This window comes from Perissodus microlepis, chromosome 4 (genome assembly GCF_051167445.1).
Source record: "Perissodus microlepis isolate ML-2025 ecotype Zambia chromosome 4, ASM5116744v1, whole genome shotgun sequence".
Taxonomy (NCBI): domain Eukaryota; kingdom Metazoa; phylum Chordata; class Actinopteri; order Cichliformes; family Cichlidae; genus Perissodus; species Perissodus microlepis.
In genome coordinates this window covers 17403592-17417497 of record NC_140464.1, presented here as the reverse complement: position 1 = coordinate 17417497, position 13906 = coordinate 17403592, and the positions used below count along the sequence as shown (strand labels likewise).

Here is a 13906-nt window from a genome sequence, read left to right as displayed (position 1 = left end):
GAAATCATCCGTTTCACTACATCCCAAAGATGTTCTAATGCACTAAGATCGGTGACTGTGGAGGCTATTTAAGTATAGTGAACTCATTGTAATGCTCAAGAAATGTTCTCATTCTCTAGAGATGTCTGTGTGGGGACAAGCTGAACAGATCAAAGTTCATAGTCACTTGAATCACCTTTCTTCTCTGTTCTGATGCTCATTTTGAACTTCAGCAGGTATTTTTGGCCAGATCTAGATGCCTAAATATGTTGGGTTGCTGGCATGCGATTGGCTGATTAGATATGTGTTAACAAGAAGTTAAACAGGTGTACCTAATGAGTGCATTTGGTCCAAAAGCGACACAGACACGATATTCAAGATTTCAAAGTAGCTGATATATTTATTTCAGATCAGTGCTGCTGGTGGTCGTCTGTTTATAACAATTTCAACACAATATCAACCCAAAGGCAAGACTCGCAGCTGCCATTCAGAATACAAGAATCATACCTGATACGTCTCTGGAAGTGAAAACCAGCAGCTTTATATTGCTGAATATACAGTTTGTGTATATACAATATATGTTAAAGCAGGACACACTTGGAAGACTAAAGTTCAAACTTTTGCACACAAACAATGACCGTGGAAGGACAATTAAGAAAAAAAAAAGGCAGCGTTTGTAAAAAAAGCTTTACAAAATAAAGGAAGACAACATGCAACCTGGAGTCTGCACAAACGGCAATGAACTGAGGGATAAATTGCTGTAGGAGAATTCAGCAGTACAATCTACACAAGAATATAACTACACTTTAAAGTCTCCATATGCCGCCATTCTGAGGTGTGCTGAAAGCCCTTCTGAACTTTCTAAATGATAAGAAATAACGATGATTTAATCACAGAAAGCTGGCCAAATCTGAAAAGCTACCCCCACCCAGCCCCATCTTTCCAGTTTAGCCTTTAGTCCACAGTAAGCCGGCCTTTTCTTCTAACCCAAAACTAAAGCGGTCAGGTGGAACAAACAGTTCACGAGATGGGACGTTTCAAGAGGCAAAAAGGTGTTGAGCGGTGCGATTTAAAATGAACAGAGGCAATTAATACATTATTCACATTCGTGCTTCTGAACCTTGCAGCTCGGGGCTTCTTTTCACAATCTGACTGCATAAATCTAACCTGCGCACAGTCACCCAGATATACAAGTGTTGAAACACCCTGCAAGCCTCTGCAGAGGAAGGAAAAAACCAATATGAGAAAATCAAATGAGGCATGTCTCCTCCTGTGTCTCACACACACACACACACGAACACATAACATGATTATAGTCCTAAAAGCTCTGTGCAAGTCAGTTAATACAACACTGGGATATGAAGGTGAGTACTTTAAAATGGGGCTAGGGGATGACTGAGATGTGCTGAAAACTCTGTTAATGAAATAAGCGCTCCGGGGCTCCCGTGAGTATTTAAATCTACGCTCAGGCAGCTCTGAGTAGCTCTGTGAAATGATCGCATTTAATCAGTCTTTTCCCTCCCGTCAGCAGTGAAGCACAGGAGCATCGGGTTCAGTTCACATTATCATCAAAAAAAGGATCCAGATGATGTTCACATGTGGGGAAGCGTTTCACTTCTAGTTGCAACGGATACAATATATATGAATAAAGGGATCGATCCTGGCCTAAGACTTCAGAGCCCTCTTCTTTATCCCGTCTTCTGCCATGAACTCTCACTGCATCTAAAATACAGACGTTTGGAGGTGAGATGTGAGACGTGAGGAGGTAGATTAACACACACAGAAACAAGACCTCGACGAGGCCGCTGCACCAACCTGTCCCTGCTGGGGATTGGTCGGCTGGCCGGAGGGCTGCTGTCCTGTTTGTCCGTAGTACGCAGCCTGCTGCCTGTAGTACTCCGCCCAAGCTGCGCTGTAGTCCTGCTGGCCTCCTGTTGCGGATGCTGAACCTCCTCCTCCTCCTCCTCCTGCTGCTGCTGCTCCTGGAGCTGCAGCTGCTGTACCGGGTATAGAGCCGCCTGCCTGGGCTGAGAAACAGAAACAGACATGAAAAATTAAACAACAACAAAATTACATAAATTACTACCTAACATATGCAACATACTCGTACCCATCTTCTTGTAGTACTCCTCCCAGGCCTTGGTGTAGTCCGGCTGGCCCCCCGGTGTCTGTGCAGCCTGGGTCTGGTCACCTGCAGCTTGGGCACCTCCAGCCTGGTTTGCGGGGTACGGGGCTGGCGCAGCCCCCGATGGCTGCTGGTAGTACTGAGCGTAGTAGGCCGCCCAGGCTGCATTGGGGTCATTGGCTGCTGCCTTGCCTAGAAAAGACGCAGGGTGGAGGGGGTGAGGTCCTCATAGGGTGAGGGTGAGCCCCTGCTACTGGCCTGGAGACCGGGCTTGGAGACCAGGGGGAGGAAACAGAGACAGGGTTAGAGCCAAAGCTGCTACAGAGAAAGACACCGCATCTCATCACAACATTTCCATCAGAACTCCTGTTGACCTTCTCAGATTAAAAAAAACAAAACAAGTAAAGTGAGAAATAAGTGCGAGGGCTGAGCAGTAAACACTTAAAATCAGCAGAGGTGGTGAATCCAGCAGTGACTCACTGGGGTCATGTGGTGGTTGGGGCTGCCACTGCTGGTAGGTGTTGCTCCAGCCCTGCGAGCTGTACTGGGGAGGACCTGGAGGACCACCACTGAGGAAAGAAGAAGCGCTTTCTTATTTTAAAAAAAACAACATCTCAGAGTCATCGTCAGTTCTCTGAAATCTGCTTTAAAGCTGCAGCCACTCACTGTGGAGGTCCAGGAGCCCCAGGCGGTCCGGGGTTGTAGGGGTTTGGGTTGTAAGGAACCATTGGCCCAGCAGGACCTGGCCCAGCTGTCCCCGGGCCCACAGGACACAGTGGACCCTGAAACACATCACATGATAACACATGACGAGTGTTCTTCTTGATCGGTAACTTAAGAAATAATAATTAAGAATAATGATAATCTAGAATGACAAGCACCTCGATCTTCTCCTCAATGAGCTGCTTGGCGTGGTCGATCTGCTGCGGGGACCCACGAATGATAAAAAGCTTAAAGTTGGGGTCTCCGTTGGGGGGTGGCTGTCGAGAGATTTCCACGAATGCCCCCGTCTGCTGGTTGATGGACTTGACGTTCTCTCCTCCTCTGCCAATCACAAGCCCACACTTTTGGGCGGGAATAGAGAAGGTCATTTCCCCTCCGGGGGGACCCCAAACGCCTTGTCCCCCACCTCGCCCCCTATTGCCTGAAGGCATTCCTGGAGGACCTGGGGGACCCTGTGGACAATTATACCACATTACTTCACATATGCCCAGTACGTCACAGCCTCTGGTGATTTTGCCTCATCTGACTATGTTAAAAAACAAAAAAAACGAAACAAAAAAACAAGGCTAAGCACTTAATTTATCCAAATATTTATGGACGTTATGATGTGAGGCCTTCATCTATTGATTTATGATGTTTTAGAGTGTGACAGCTGATCCGTACCCCCTGTCCCTCCTCTCTGACCCGGATGCTCTGCAGCAGGTCGTTGATGATCTGAGCCGCGTGCTCGCAGCGTTCAGGCGGACCGCTGATGTGTGCGATCTTATCTGGACCGGTCCCGTCATCTGGAAGGGATTTAAAAGTACAATAAGCGTTTGGGATTAACACTAAATGAAATCAATCAGGTCAGCTTCCAGCACCGGTCAAAGTGAGAATTAACAGCTGTCCGTAAATTAGGATCTCAAAAAAAGTGCAAAGTGGTAAAAAACAAAAACAAACAAAAAAGAAAACACGCTAAAGGGTCATGCCAGGTGACGTTCTGATGTGACCATTGTTCTTGTAACACTGGATCTATGCAGGGATCCTTCTTTATCTGATTTTCTTTTCAACATACAAGTCAAATCAATAGAAGAAGAAAAGGAGCCAATTTTACCAGCTCTGCACAACAGCTTACGCAAAAGGCAATCACACTGCCTGAGTAAAAGATTCACCTGATACAAAGGGGCAAAGTACAGCAAATGCACAGGCTGTCAGGCTAGACAGCGAGTTTGTGACGCTTCATTTGTAGGCAAACTTTTACCCCCTCAAAAAATATCACTGCAATGGAGAAACCTGGTAATTATGTATTTTAGGGCTTGTACTTCCAGGGGATTTGTGCCACCTAAAGACTCTCTGATGGATGGCAGTGTCAGCTGCCAGCATCTGTTCTGGTACTAATAACATTTATATTGATTTTACTAAATCATGTAAAATCTAGCAGAGTTAAAACCTGTGGTGGCAGCTAAATGAGACCAAAACAGAGGAAAGCAGAACGTCAGCAAATGTGAAAGACGTATAAATGAAGCCACAATGCCGTCGTCAGAGCGTCCCACCTTGTTTGAACTGTATCCTGACTCCGGCATCATTCTGAATTTTCTTGATCATCTCTCCATTGCGTCCAATGACCACACCCACCGAGTGTCGTGGTACTGGGATCTAATATGACCAAAAAAAACACAAAACAAAAAACACATTTATTGCTTCCTCTGTTTGTGATTTGGTTAAAAAAATGTTTTTAAAAACCGTCTGCAGTCACTTCCAGTCTTGCTCCGACACACAAACTTACATCCATGCCGCCTCCCATTCGGGAGCTGAATTCGCTTCTTTCGCTGTAGCCGCCTTGGTCTCTGTCCCTCAGAATCTCCTGCACCATCTCCTGGGCTTGCTGAAAAACCATTAAGGATCAGGAAGCTCGGCACTATGCCACATTTACTTTGACACAATAACAGGACTTTAAAGTTATACCTGGACTTTGTATGGATCTCCAATAATGCGCAGAGGCTTGTCAACGTTGGGTCCTTGAGAGGCATCCTGGATTAGGATCATCTTGACCCCTGCACGCTCCTGCATCGAATAACACATAATGAGACATAATTATCAGCCATACGCACTTGAAAGTGTTTACCTACACTGGAGTTGCCTCCACTTAGGCTTTTACTGGCACACTAACAGGCTAATTTGGCTATTTATACAGTGAGCTTAATGTATAAGAATTATACTATCTATTAGAAATTAGAAACATTAATGGCTTTAAAATGAATGTTGTGCTCCTCTTTAGTCCCACCCTTGCATGGTGCATGGATTGCTGCTATAAAGCATCAGGCTGACTGCTTTCAGTCTGCAGGAAAGCTCAAGATCTTGCCCTGATCCAGTGTAAGACAAACCCAATTAAAAACCTCACATTCCTGGAGGATTAGATTAACTCAGACCTTTGCTGCTATTTTAATGTGAAAATACTGACTTTAAGAAAAAGGTTCAGATTCGGCTTAATCAACTCTGGTTGATTTTTTCTGGTTGGGTCATGCTGACTTCTAAAAATGCTGAAGCAAAAAACATGAAATTTACCTGTAGCTGTTTGATGGTCTCTCCTCCCTTGCCGATGACTAGGCCGGCCTTGCCGGCTGGGATCATCATCTCATGAACTGCGCCGTTCTGCCCGTTGCTGGAGTCATGATAAGAAGAAAGAGGGGGAGTACCTCTTCCTCGGGAGACTATCTCATTTAGCAGCCTCTTGGCTTTCCTAACCAAGGGAGGAGCTGATTGGTTACATCATTTAAGAAACACATCACTCTAGTGTTTTTAGAATTAAGCACCAGACCGTTAAAACGCTTTCACATAAAACTGCAATGAGTGTATTTGTATGACGTCTAAAACTCACTGTATGGAGTCTTGTGTCCCTGTGAGGGAGACGTTTCTCTCTGGAAGACCTCCACTGTCTGCACAAACAGAAAATGTACATATTTAACAAACTGAGCATAAAAAAAAAAAAATAATAATCAGAAGAAGTTTACACACACTCATCCTGGGCATGAATGTCATGGTAATTTCAGGCTTTTAATCATTTCTTTGAACTGTTCTTTATCCAGGGTGGTTAGTGACTGTACAGCATACACCTTTAATGACTTAAAAAATAGTTTCAATATTTTTCCAATTTTCTACAATCCACACAGTCTCAAAAGTCTGATAGTGAGTTGTACCTTTTGGTAGTCATCAAAAAACTTCTGGCAAAATTACAGCTCTATATCTGACCACACTTCCTGACAGAATTTATAAGAGTTCATTTAAACTTGTTGGTTTTCTAGCACAGACTTAAAGCATTAAGCATACAATAGGGTTGAGATCAGGGCTTTGGGAAGACCATTCCAAAGGTTTAATGTCAGCCTGCTTTTATCTATTCCAAATCCAGTTTTGATTTGTGTTTAGGATCATGGGGGGACACCCAACTATGTCGGAGTTTCACTTATCTAGCTGTTGATTTGAGGTGAAGTTGAAGAATTTGGAGATAGTCCTCCTTCCTCGTTATTCCAACTTCTTTGTGCAATGTACCAGTACCACTGGCAGCTTAACAGTCTCAGAGCATGATACTACCACCACCATGCTTGACATTACAGCGTTAGATACAGTGTTCTTAGGTGCCTTTACTCCTCCAAAGTAGTAAAGGAGAGGCCTCTTGTGGGAAGTGTGACCATAAAGCTTTTCTCCAGAAGGCATTCAGCTTGTCCATGTGTGGAAATTTGAGTAAAGCCTGAAGGTGTCCACTTTGGAGCAGGGACTTCTTTCTTGGTCGGCACCCTCTCAGACTACGTCCACACTAGCCCGGATAGATTTGAAAGCGTCGTTTTAGAAAGTCTGCGTTTTTGAGTGTCCACACTGCGACGGGACAGCTCCATTTTCAAATGTATGCGTTTTTGCAGGCGTTTTAAAAACGCCGTCTCAGTGTGGACGGGAGGCCAAAACGGAGAGAAAACGATGCATTTTCAAATGAAAACGCATTAGTGTGGACGTAGCCTCAGTTCATGATGATGTAAAGCTTGTTTCACTGTGGACAGTGACACTGGTGTTCCAGCAGTCTTTTATGGCAGGCTTGAGTCTTGGTGGTTCATGGGTTGTTCCTAAACATCTTAACCAGTTGCTTTTAAACTGAGGGTGACCGCTGGGGTCTTCTTCAGATCTTGGCAAAGTGGTGACATATCTGAAAAACTTTACTTCAGATATTTTTTGTTTGAATCCATGATTGTGATATCTGCAGTTGTTAAGAAATGGCTCCAAGAGACTCACCCACCTTGTGTAAATCTACAATTCTCCTTCTTAGATCTTCACTAAATGCCTTTCAGTGAAGAACAGCATTAAGTGAGCGTATGTAAAGGTTTGACCCTATGTGGATTAGAGAAAATCCAAAATAAATCCAAACTTGTACACTAAATTCTTGTTTTATAAAGTAATTAAAGATGCATGCTGTACAATCATTTCACCCTGAAAAAAGAAAACCCCAAATTACACTGACATTCACGCCCAGGATGAGGATCTGTAGACGACGAGTGCAACCAGTACCTGGAGCTATCTGAACCTTGCAACCCGACTCTTGCTGAATCTTATTGATCTGTTCACCTCCACGGCCAATAACTGAAGAGAGAAGGTGGGGTTTAAAAAAAAAAAAAAAGTGTGGTATACAGTACGTGTTAAAATAAAGCTGGGCTACACTCACTGAGTCCCACCATACTGTCTGGAACACTGTACTCCTCTGTGGTGGAGGTGGGTCTGATGCCATGAGTACAGGAGGGATACAAAGGTGGGGGGGGAAAAGCAATAAATCAGACAATAGCAAAGTCAGATTAATACACAGTCACCTGAGAGGTACGAGATCTCACCTTTGCTGTGCAAGAGCAGCTAGCTGTGCACCAATAGCTGAGTGAGAAAACAAGGCAGGGGAGAGGTTTAGGATTACCAACGGACTAATGTGGAGGACGCAGACACCCACTGTTGACTGTAGGTCACAAATAACAATGCATGCAACAGTAAGATGAACTCACACAGCGCTTTGGCTGACTCCAAGTCACTCTGAGCAGCCAGCTTCTTAGTCTCTGGCTCATCTGTCAGAGGAGGAAATGAAATGAATGTTCATAAGAGACTCCCTGGAACTAAAATAATCACAAAGCGAGTGAAATAAAGGTGCAGTCACCAATATTTGTGTCCTCTAGCTGTCGTTTCTGCGCAGTGAAGGGAAAACTATCTGGAGCAGTGCTGTTGTTCACAGGAGGACCAGCGTCGCCCCCGATCTTAGCTGCGATCTGAAACACAAGCAGAAGATTTGCCAGATAGTTCACTGTAGTACAGCAGATCTACATTATTACTGCTTTTTAATGATTTTTACACATTTTTCTGATTTCCCCCCAAGCTCCCTCCTTGAGGTTAACCCACCCCACCCACGGAAATCCTGGGAATGCCTCTGGCAAGACTAGTTTATTTTATGGATCAGATCCACCATTTTTTTAATGAGCTATGTGATGGATACTGATGTGTTTTCTATTCTTTGGCCTTGAGGCTGCAGCACACACCTGAATTATCCTGAAACACCTTTATATCAACTACTAACATTCATAATGTAGCTCAGCGCAGAGGAAGAAGCTGGCAGTGAAGTGAAACGAGGTAATAATGTTCTCTGAAGGTTTTCAGTGTTGTCACACTGAATATTTGGTGGGACGCTGAAACTATCCGGCCTCAGTTAAAGCTAACGCTGACATGTGATGGATGAAGCGGCAGAGGTGTGCCTGACTGTAGACACATTCACCATGAAGTGTTTGAATGTCAAATATGAACCTGGTCTCAGGTGTGTCCGCCTTCATACATGCTAACTTCTTAGCTGTCTGTCTCATCCCTGCCTCACCTGCCGGGCCCGCTGCACCGCGTCCGCAAACGCATCCTTCTTGGCGCCCCCCGCTCCGTTCCCCACAGCCGCCTGTCCGGGCAGAGGAGCCCCGGGGACGGGCGGAGGTACCGCGTTGTACTCCGACATGGTATCCAGAAAAGACCGAAGAGGAGAGAGAAGCAGAAAGCCGGGATCAGAGCTACGCAGGAGTGGGATGGGAAGTCAAGAAAGTGACGGCAAGGATAGCGCCGGTTGGAGACACGACGGAGGCCGGGGAGGATCATTCGCAATTTTATTGTTGTTTTGGTGGTAGCTGATTTATTATCATAGAAAACATGATCAAAGCTCATATGCAGGATGTAAAAGAGACTTTGTATTTTAAAAAAATAGTTGTGCTTGAGCGATTTAACAGCCTATCCAAAGCCCAATAACTTATGTTTTTAAAATAGATTTTGTATTATGAACAAAAAATATAAAAAGGACAAGTAACCGAACTTTAATTGTGGTGGGATACAGGTGCAATATAGCAGAAATGAACTACTTTGGTCCAGCACTACAGTAAACATGGTTTAGGTATTTTCCACCTCCGTCCCAAGTTACGTACATCTTCCCAGTAAGATGACTCTTGCTTTAAAAATATAAAACTGCAGTCGACCTTTCAAGTCTGTTCTCTGAGTAAAGTTTGAGCCAAATCATGAAACACTTGAAATGCAATTATCGTAATAAACTCAGAAACCATTTCGGATTATATAAAATCAGGTGTGATTCTTATGGTGCACTTCTATGAAATGTGATCTAATATCAGCTGTGCTTGTACTCCAACTTTCTAGTATCTGAGAGACTTGGGCTATGTGTGTCTCGGGGATCTTATGGACTTTGAATCAACACTGGGACAAATATTTTGTCATGTATTCAAGTAACTGTGAGTGGAGCTGTGGAACACGGAAGATTTCTTTGATGGCTTGTCGATTTCTAACATATCAATGACACCGTAAATTTGTAGTTTAAAATAAAATAAAATAAAATAAAATAAAAATACATTGTATTAGTTGCATCTTTAAAATATGTTTATCAAAATGTGTAATTCTAATGATTATTTAAACATAATTTTATGCAGTAAAATATATGGAAATTAAATCAGGGCATTAACAGATGGAACTAAGTTTTTTACACTGCAGCATTTTGCTGTAATTTCTTTTCTTAGAGTGAAAGTACTGGGTTGCAAAATTATCACAATAACTTACAATAAAGGTGAAAATTAGGATGCAGTAAATCTGAATTACTATAACTTAGTGTCAAAATCCACTGAAATGTCTTACAGTCTACATTTCAAAGTTGTTGTTTTTTATCACAAGCAAAATACAGAAAACAGTCAAACATAAACTCTTTATTGAATTCTTAACGCAGGGGCAAATATAAGGTTTGGGCTAGGGTGGCATCAGCCGTTTTGACAACGAGAATCTGCTAACTATATTAAAATCAACTCAAGGTTGCGTAGCTTATTACATAAAAAAATAACCCATTTTTAAAAAATCAGGATCTACTCTTAGTACCTCTGTTTCAATCCAGTTTTTTTTAGTTTGCTTAGCAAGTTCCTGCATTTGAGTTTTTATAGAGTTTTTCTTCTAATGAATAACTATCTTGTCCTTTGTGGGAACTTGCTGGTTAATCATTTTCATCAGGCAGAGGACTTTCATCCACATGACTGGCTGAGGCGCTCATGCTGCCAATCCCCGAGGTGACATCAGAGTTTCCAGCTCTGGTCTTCAGCCATTCAGACACTTTGGCACGTGATGCCTGTCTCCAAAGATCTGACAGTTTCCCAAACTCAGAGGGAGCATCTCCGCTCACTGAAACAGAAATTAAATGCTATTTGATATCATACCCACAAGTAAAAATACAAAACACATTCAGAGTTTTCTCTAATTAATATCAACTCACTGCTTGGAATGAAAACTCCATCCAAGCTGGCTCCTCGCTTCACAAATGGTTGTTTTGGTTCTTCTGGTTCATTTACAACAGCTGTCAACATTCGGTCTATCAGCTCTTGCTCCCTCCTGTTCCACTCTTCTTCTGTCAGCACAGACTGTCTTGATCGCCAGGGCAGTTTGTGTTTTTTCCCTTGTTTGCTTTCAGCAGTGAAGCATTGTTCCTTGTTCCGTGTGATCATGTCAGTGATTTTTTGGAAGAGCCGTTTGACAGGAAAATGATAACCCAAACCATGGCAGTTGAGGACATGGTATCTGTACCCACACTTTTCCACCAGCCACTGGAGGCTTTTCCCCTCTCCTGCAATGTGCTCCTCAATGAGCCTGTCATTCAGCCAGTCTCCCCAGGTGAACAACACCATGCAATGTCTCCACACTCTCTCTCCAAAGGGCATCAAAAGCTCAACCAGTGCTTTGTGGTCTTCCTCTGTGAATGCTTTGGAAATGGGAACAACCAAGAGAAAAACATGAGGGCCTGGAGCGCACATGGAGACGCTGCGGAGAACTTCTTCTTTTAGCCAGACAGGAGCCGTCGTGTCTGCAGGCCAGCCTGGAGTCTCAACGACAGCAACATTTATTCCACCTAAATTTCCTTCATGCTTTACACACTTTTCTGTTCTTCTCCGGTCCTCGAATTCCTGCATAGAAACAAAGATCCGAACATTATTTAATGATCACGACACCTGATAAATTACATGTGAACCTCGGGCATTATATTTGGTTACCTTCTTCACCCAAACTCTCTCAAATATCTCTTCAAAAAGGATGTTGTTTCCTGCCATACTCTTCCCAGATTCCTCTCTGCCAAGCAGTACAATCCTCAGGTCAGTGATTGTCAGCCTCTCTCCTGTAAAACAGTAAAGTTTAAACTGAAAGAGTGACTAAAATAATGCCATAATTATTTGATGATTTCTTGATTACCTTCAAATAACTTTCCCAGTATTCTTGATTGTCTTTCAGTGGTCTTTCTGATCCTTCTAGCTAATTTTCCTTCAGCCTCTTTTGTGGCCTCCAGCTGTGCTTCACGATCCGGATCAACTTTATAATGGGAGTCTTCATTTTCCGCCCAGATCTCTTCAATCTTCTCCACAAGATCTTGTACCTGCATCTCATCATTGTGCTTCATGTTGTCCACGACGTGGTACCTGTTCCCACACTGCTTCATCAGCCACTGCAGACCTTCCTCACTCTCTATACGTTCTTCCACAGTCTTCAGTCCCAGCCAATCACCTCTAGTGAACAGAACAATGGTGTGCTTCCAGACATCATCCCTAAACAGACTCATGTGCTCCTGGACTGCTCTGTGGTAGGATGTATTAAATGCAGATGCCAGGCCTACCACGAGGAGCACTGCGTGGGGTCCTGGAGTGCACATGTACACACTGTTCTCTATTTCATGTTTATCTGTCTCAGAGGTGTCCTGAAGGGTGTGGTTGTAGAACCAGCCAGGAGAATCCACCACTGCGAGTGTCCTTTCTCCCAGAATGCCGTGATTAATTTCACAGGACATCGTTGTTCTTCTGTGATGAACAGCAAAAGCCTTTTTCCTCAGAATGGTGTTTCCAGCCGAGCTCTTGGCTGACCACTGAGCACCAACCATCACTAGTCTTAAATGTGCTGGTGGGGTTTTACCACCTGCAGAATCGGAGGGAAAACTAATCAGGAATATAGTTTCATGCATCAAATTACATTTGATGGTTAGATAATGATGTGTGTCACATAGTTTATCAAGAAAGCTCCTCTTACTGCGAAAGCCATATTTGGCTGTGAGACATGACATCTACAAGGCAAATGGTTGTAGTTCATCTACAGTTTACAGTTACAGCACAATTTTATATTCGTCATGTTGTCACTGCGTTTAGCACATTAAAATATCTTTGTAAGATCTTGACTTAGTATAAGTATAAATATTTTCTTTGACATTTTACTTTGGAGCTTTATTCGCATTATTTATGTTAAAGAAATTGTTTTAAAAAAACTCTGTGATTCTGTGTTTGATCACAAACATCATACTGAAGCTGGATTCACTCATTTATTTCAAATGTAACCCTTTTTTCTGGGTATTTTGTAAAATGTGAGGCCCTACCTTCAATTAGTGCTCTGAGTTTCCTTCTGTGTGTCTGCACCTCATCAAACCTCTTTGATGCTCTGTCACTTATTGCTTTTATTTCCTCCCTCAGAGCGTTTCCATGAGCATGATCAATGGGATAGTGACGGCCTCCATTTGTAGCAACCATTACGTCGATTTTCTCAAAAAGCTTTTCAACTTGACTGCTGTCCTCCCTGTTACTCACACAGAGGACATGTTTTCTGTTTCCATATTGCTCAAGAATCCACTGCATTTCTGACCACTCACTGATTGTAGTTTCTACGTTTTTTTCATCCCATGGATCTTCAGCAGTGAACAGTACGATGGTGTGATTCAACACATCCTTGTGGAAAAGTTTCAGGTGCTCTTTTAAAGATGATATGAAGATCTGGGGCAAAAAAAAGCTATGATGAAAGACCAGAAGAAAGGCGTGAGGTCCTGGGGGACACAGATGGACGCTGTTCTGGATTTCTATCTGATCCAGCTTTGGGGTGTTTTCTAGTGGATAGTGCCACCACCAGCCTGGAGTATCCACCACAGTGACCCGTCTGCCATGAACCTCCTGCTGCCCCGCCACACTCTGAGCAGTTCTTCTGCTGGTGTCAAAAACATTTTGACCCAGTATGATGTTACCGCTCAGACTCTTATTACTGGGCTCTCCTGTTACTTCTCTGCCACCTATCAGCACGATCCTCAACTCTGGAGAGTCGTGACTGTGCCCTGCAACACAGATGCAGCACTGTTTACAAACGAGTGGTATATAACTTTAAAAGTTTAATTATAGTTAGCAATCACGAAATTATTCGTTAGTTAGAAAAAGAAAGATCATTATATTCTGCATGAATTTTGTCAAGACATTGACGTGCCCTTAAACACGAACAGGAAGTGTCACAAAAACAGTCATGAGATCATGTTTCCATCAGACAGCTCAGTGTGATATGGATCGGTACAACATTTCATCCTGTCTATTTGAATTTGCTGTTTTATTCTTAAATTCAAAGCCAAACTATAATAACAGGTTTAGGCACAAGTACTATAGCTACATCTCTCTATGCAGCTTTGCTGACATAGAGTTGTTGTGTGTGATCACACTGAGAGATGAGTGTGATCACACTCTAAACAGTCGTACTTTATCAACAAATAATCAACAAGTTGCA

The 13906-nt window shown here is 43.1% G+C and overlaps 2 protein-coding genes across 4 annotated transcripts; both read right to left on the bottom strand.

Moving 5' to 3' along the window:
• Positions 1-352: 352 nt before the first annotated feature.
• On the bottom strand, positions 353-9003 carry LOC146388723 (far upstream element-binding protein 2-like). 3 transcript variants are annotated; one of them, XM_084926203.1, is made up of 18 exons: positions 8691-9000; positions 7986-8094; positions 7837-7896; positions 7675-7711; positions 7512-7564; positions 7358-7429; positions 5685-5742; positions 5372-5546; positions 4772-4870; positions 4593-4691; positions 4360-4462; positions 3491-3612; positions 2986-3279; positions 2771-2886; positions 2585-2673; positions 2090-2296; positions 1795-2006; positions 353-1701 (listed from the first exon to the last, which is right to left on the bottom strand). In XM_084926203.1, exons 1-18 carry the CDS (start codon positions 8817-8819, stop codon positions 1693-1695), a joined length of 2043 nt encoding a protein of 680 aa, XP_084782329.1. In that variant the 5' UTR covers positions 8820-9000; the 3' UTR covers positions 353-1692. The 3 variants fall into 3 exon arrangements, with proteins under 3 accessions (XP_084782329.1, XP_084782330.1, XP_084782331.1); XM_084926204.1 differs by lacking the exons at positions 353-1701; positions 1795-2006 and having other exon boundaries at positions 2203-2383; positions 8691-9003; XM_084926205.1 differs by lacking the exons at positions 353-1701; positions 1795-2006 and having other exon boundaries at positions 2203-2374; positions 8691-9002.
• Positions 9004-10327: 1324 nt separating this feature from the next.
• Positions 10328-13089, bottom strand: LOC146388722 (GTPase IMAP family member 8-like). The gene is made up of 5 exons (XM_084926206.1): positions 12747-13089; positions 11582-12295; positions 11386-11507; positions 10614-11298; positions 10328-10522 (listed from the first exon to the last, which is right to left on the bottom strand). The coding sequence occupies exons 1-5, from the start codon at positions 13000-13002 to the stop codon at positions 10338-10340; spliced, it is 1962 nt and encodes a 653-aa protein (XP_084782332.1). The 5' UTR covers positions 13003-13089; the 3' UTR covers positions 10328-10337.
• Positions 13090-13906: the final 817 nt, after the last annotated feature.

Bases quoted from the DNA above. Each gene is read 5' to 3' on its own strand.
- LOC146388723 (XM_084926203.1), bottom strand. From the start codon at position 8,819: ATGTCGGAGTACAACGCGGTACCTCCGCCCGTCCCCGGGGCTCCTCTG. The intron at 7,897-7,985 runs GTGACTGCACCT...CTCCTCTGACAG, and splicing joins GCTAGAGGACACAAATATTG to ATGAGCCAGAGACTAAGAAG. The intron at 2,887-2,985 runs GTGCTTGTCATT...GATGTGTTTCAG, and splicing joins TCATTGAGGAGAAGATCGAG to GGTCCACTGTGTCCTGTGGG.
- LOC146388722 (XM_084926206.1), bottom strand. From the start codon at position 13,002: ATGCAGTGGATTCTTGAGCAATATGGAAACAGAAAACATGTCCTCTGT. The intron at 12,296-12,746 runs GTAGGGCCTCAC...CCGATTCTGCAG, and splicing joins ACTCAGAGCACTAATTGAAG to GTGGTAAAACCCCACCAGCA. The intron at 10,523-10,613 runs GTGAGTTGATAT...TTTCTGTTTCAG, and splicing joins TGGAGTTTTCATTCCAAGCA to TGAGCGGAGATGCTCCCTCT.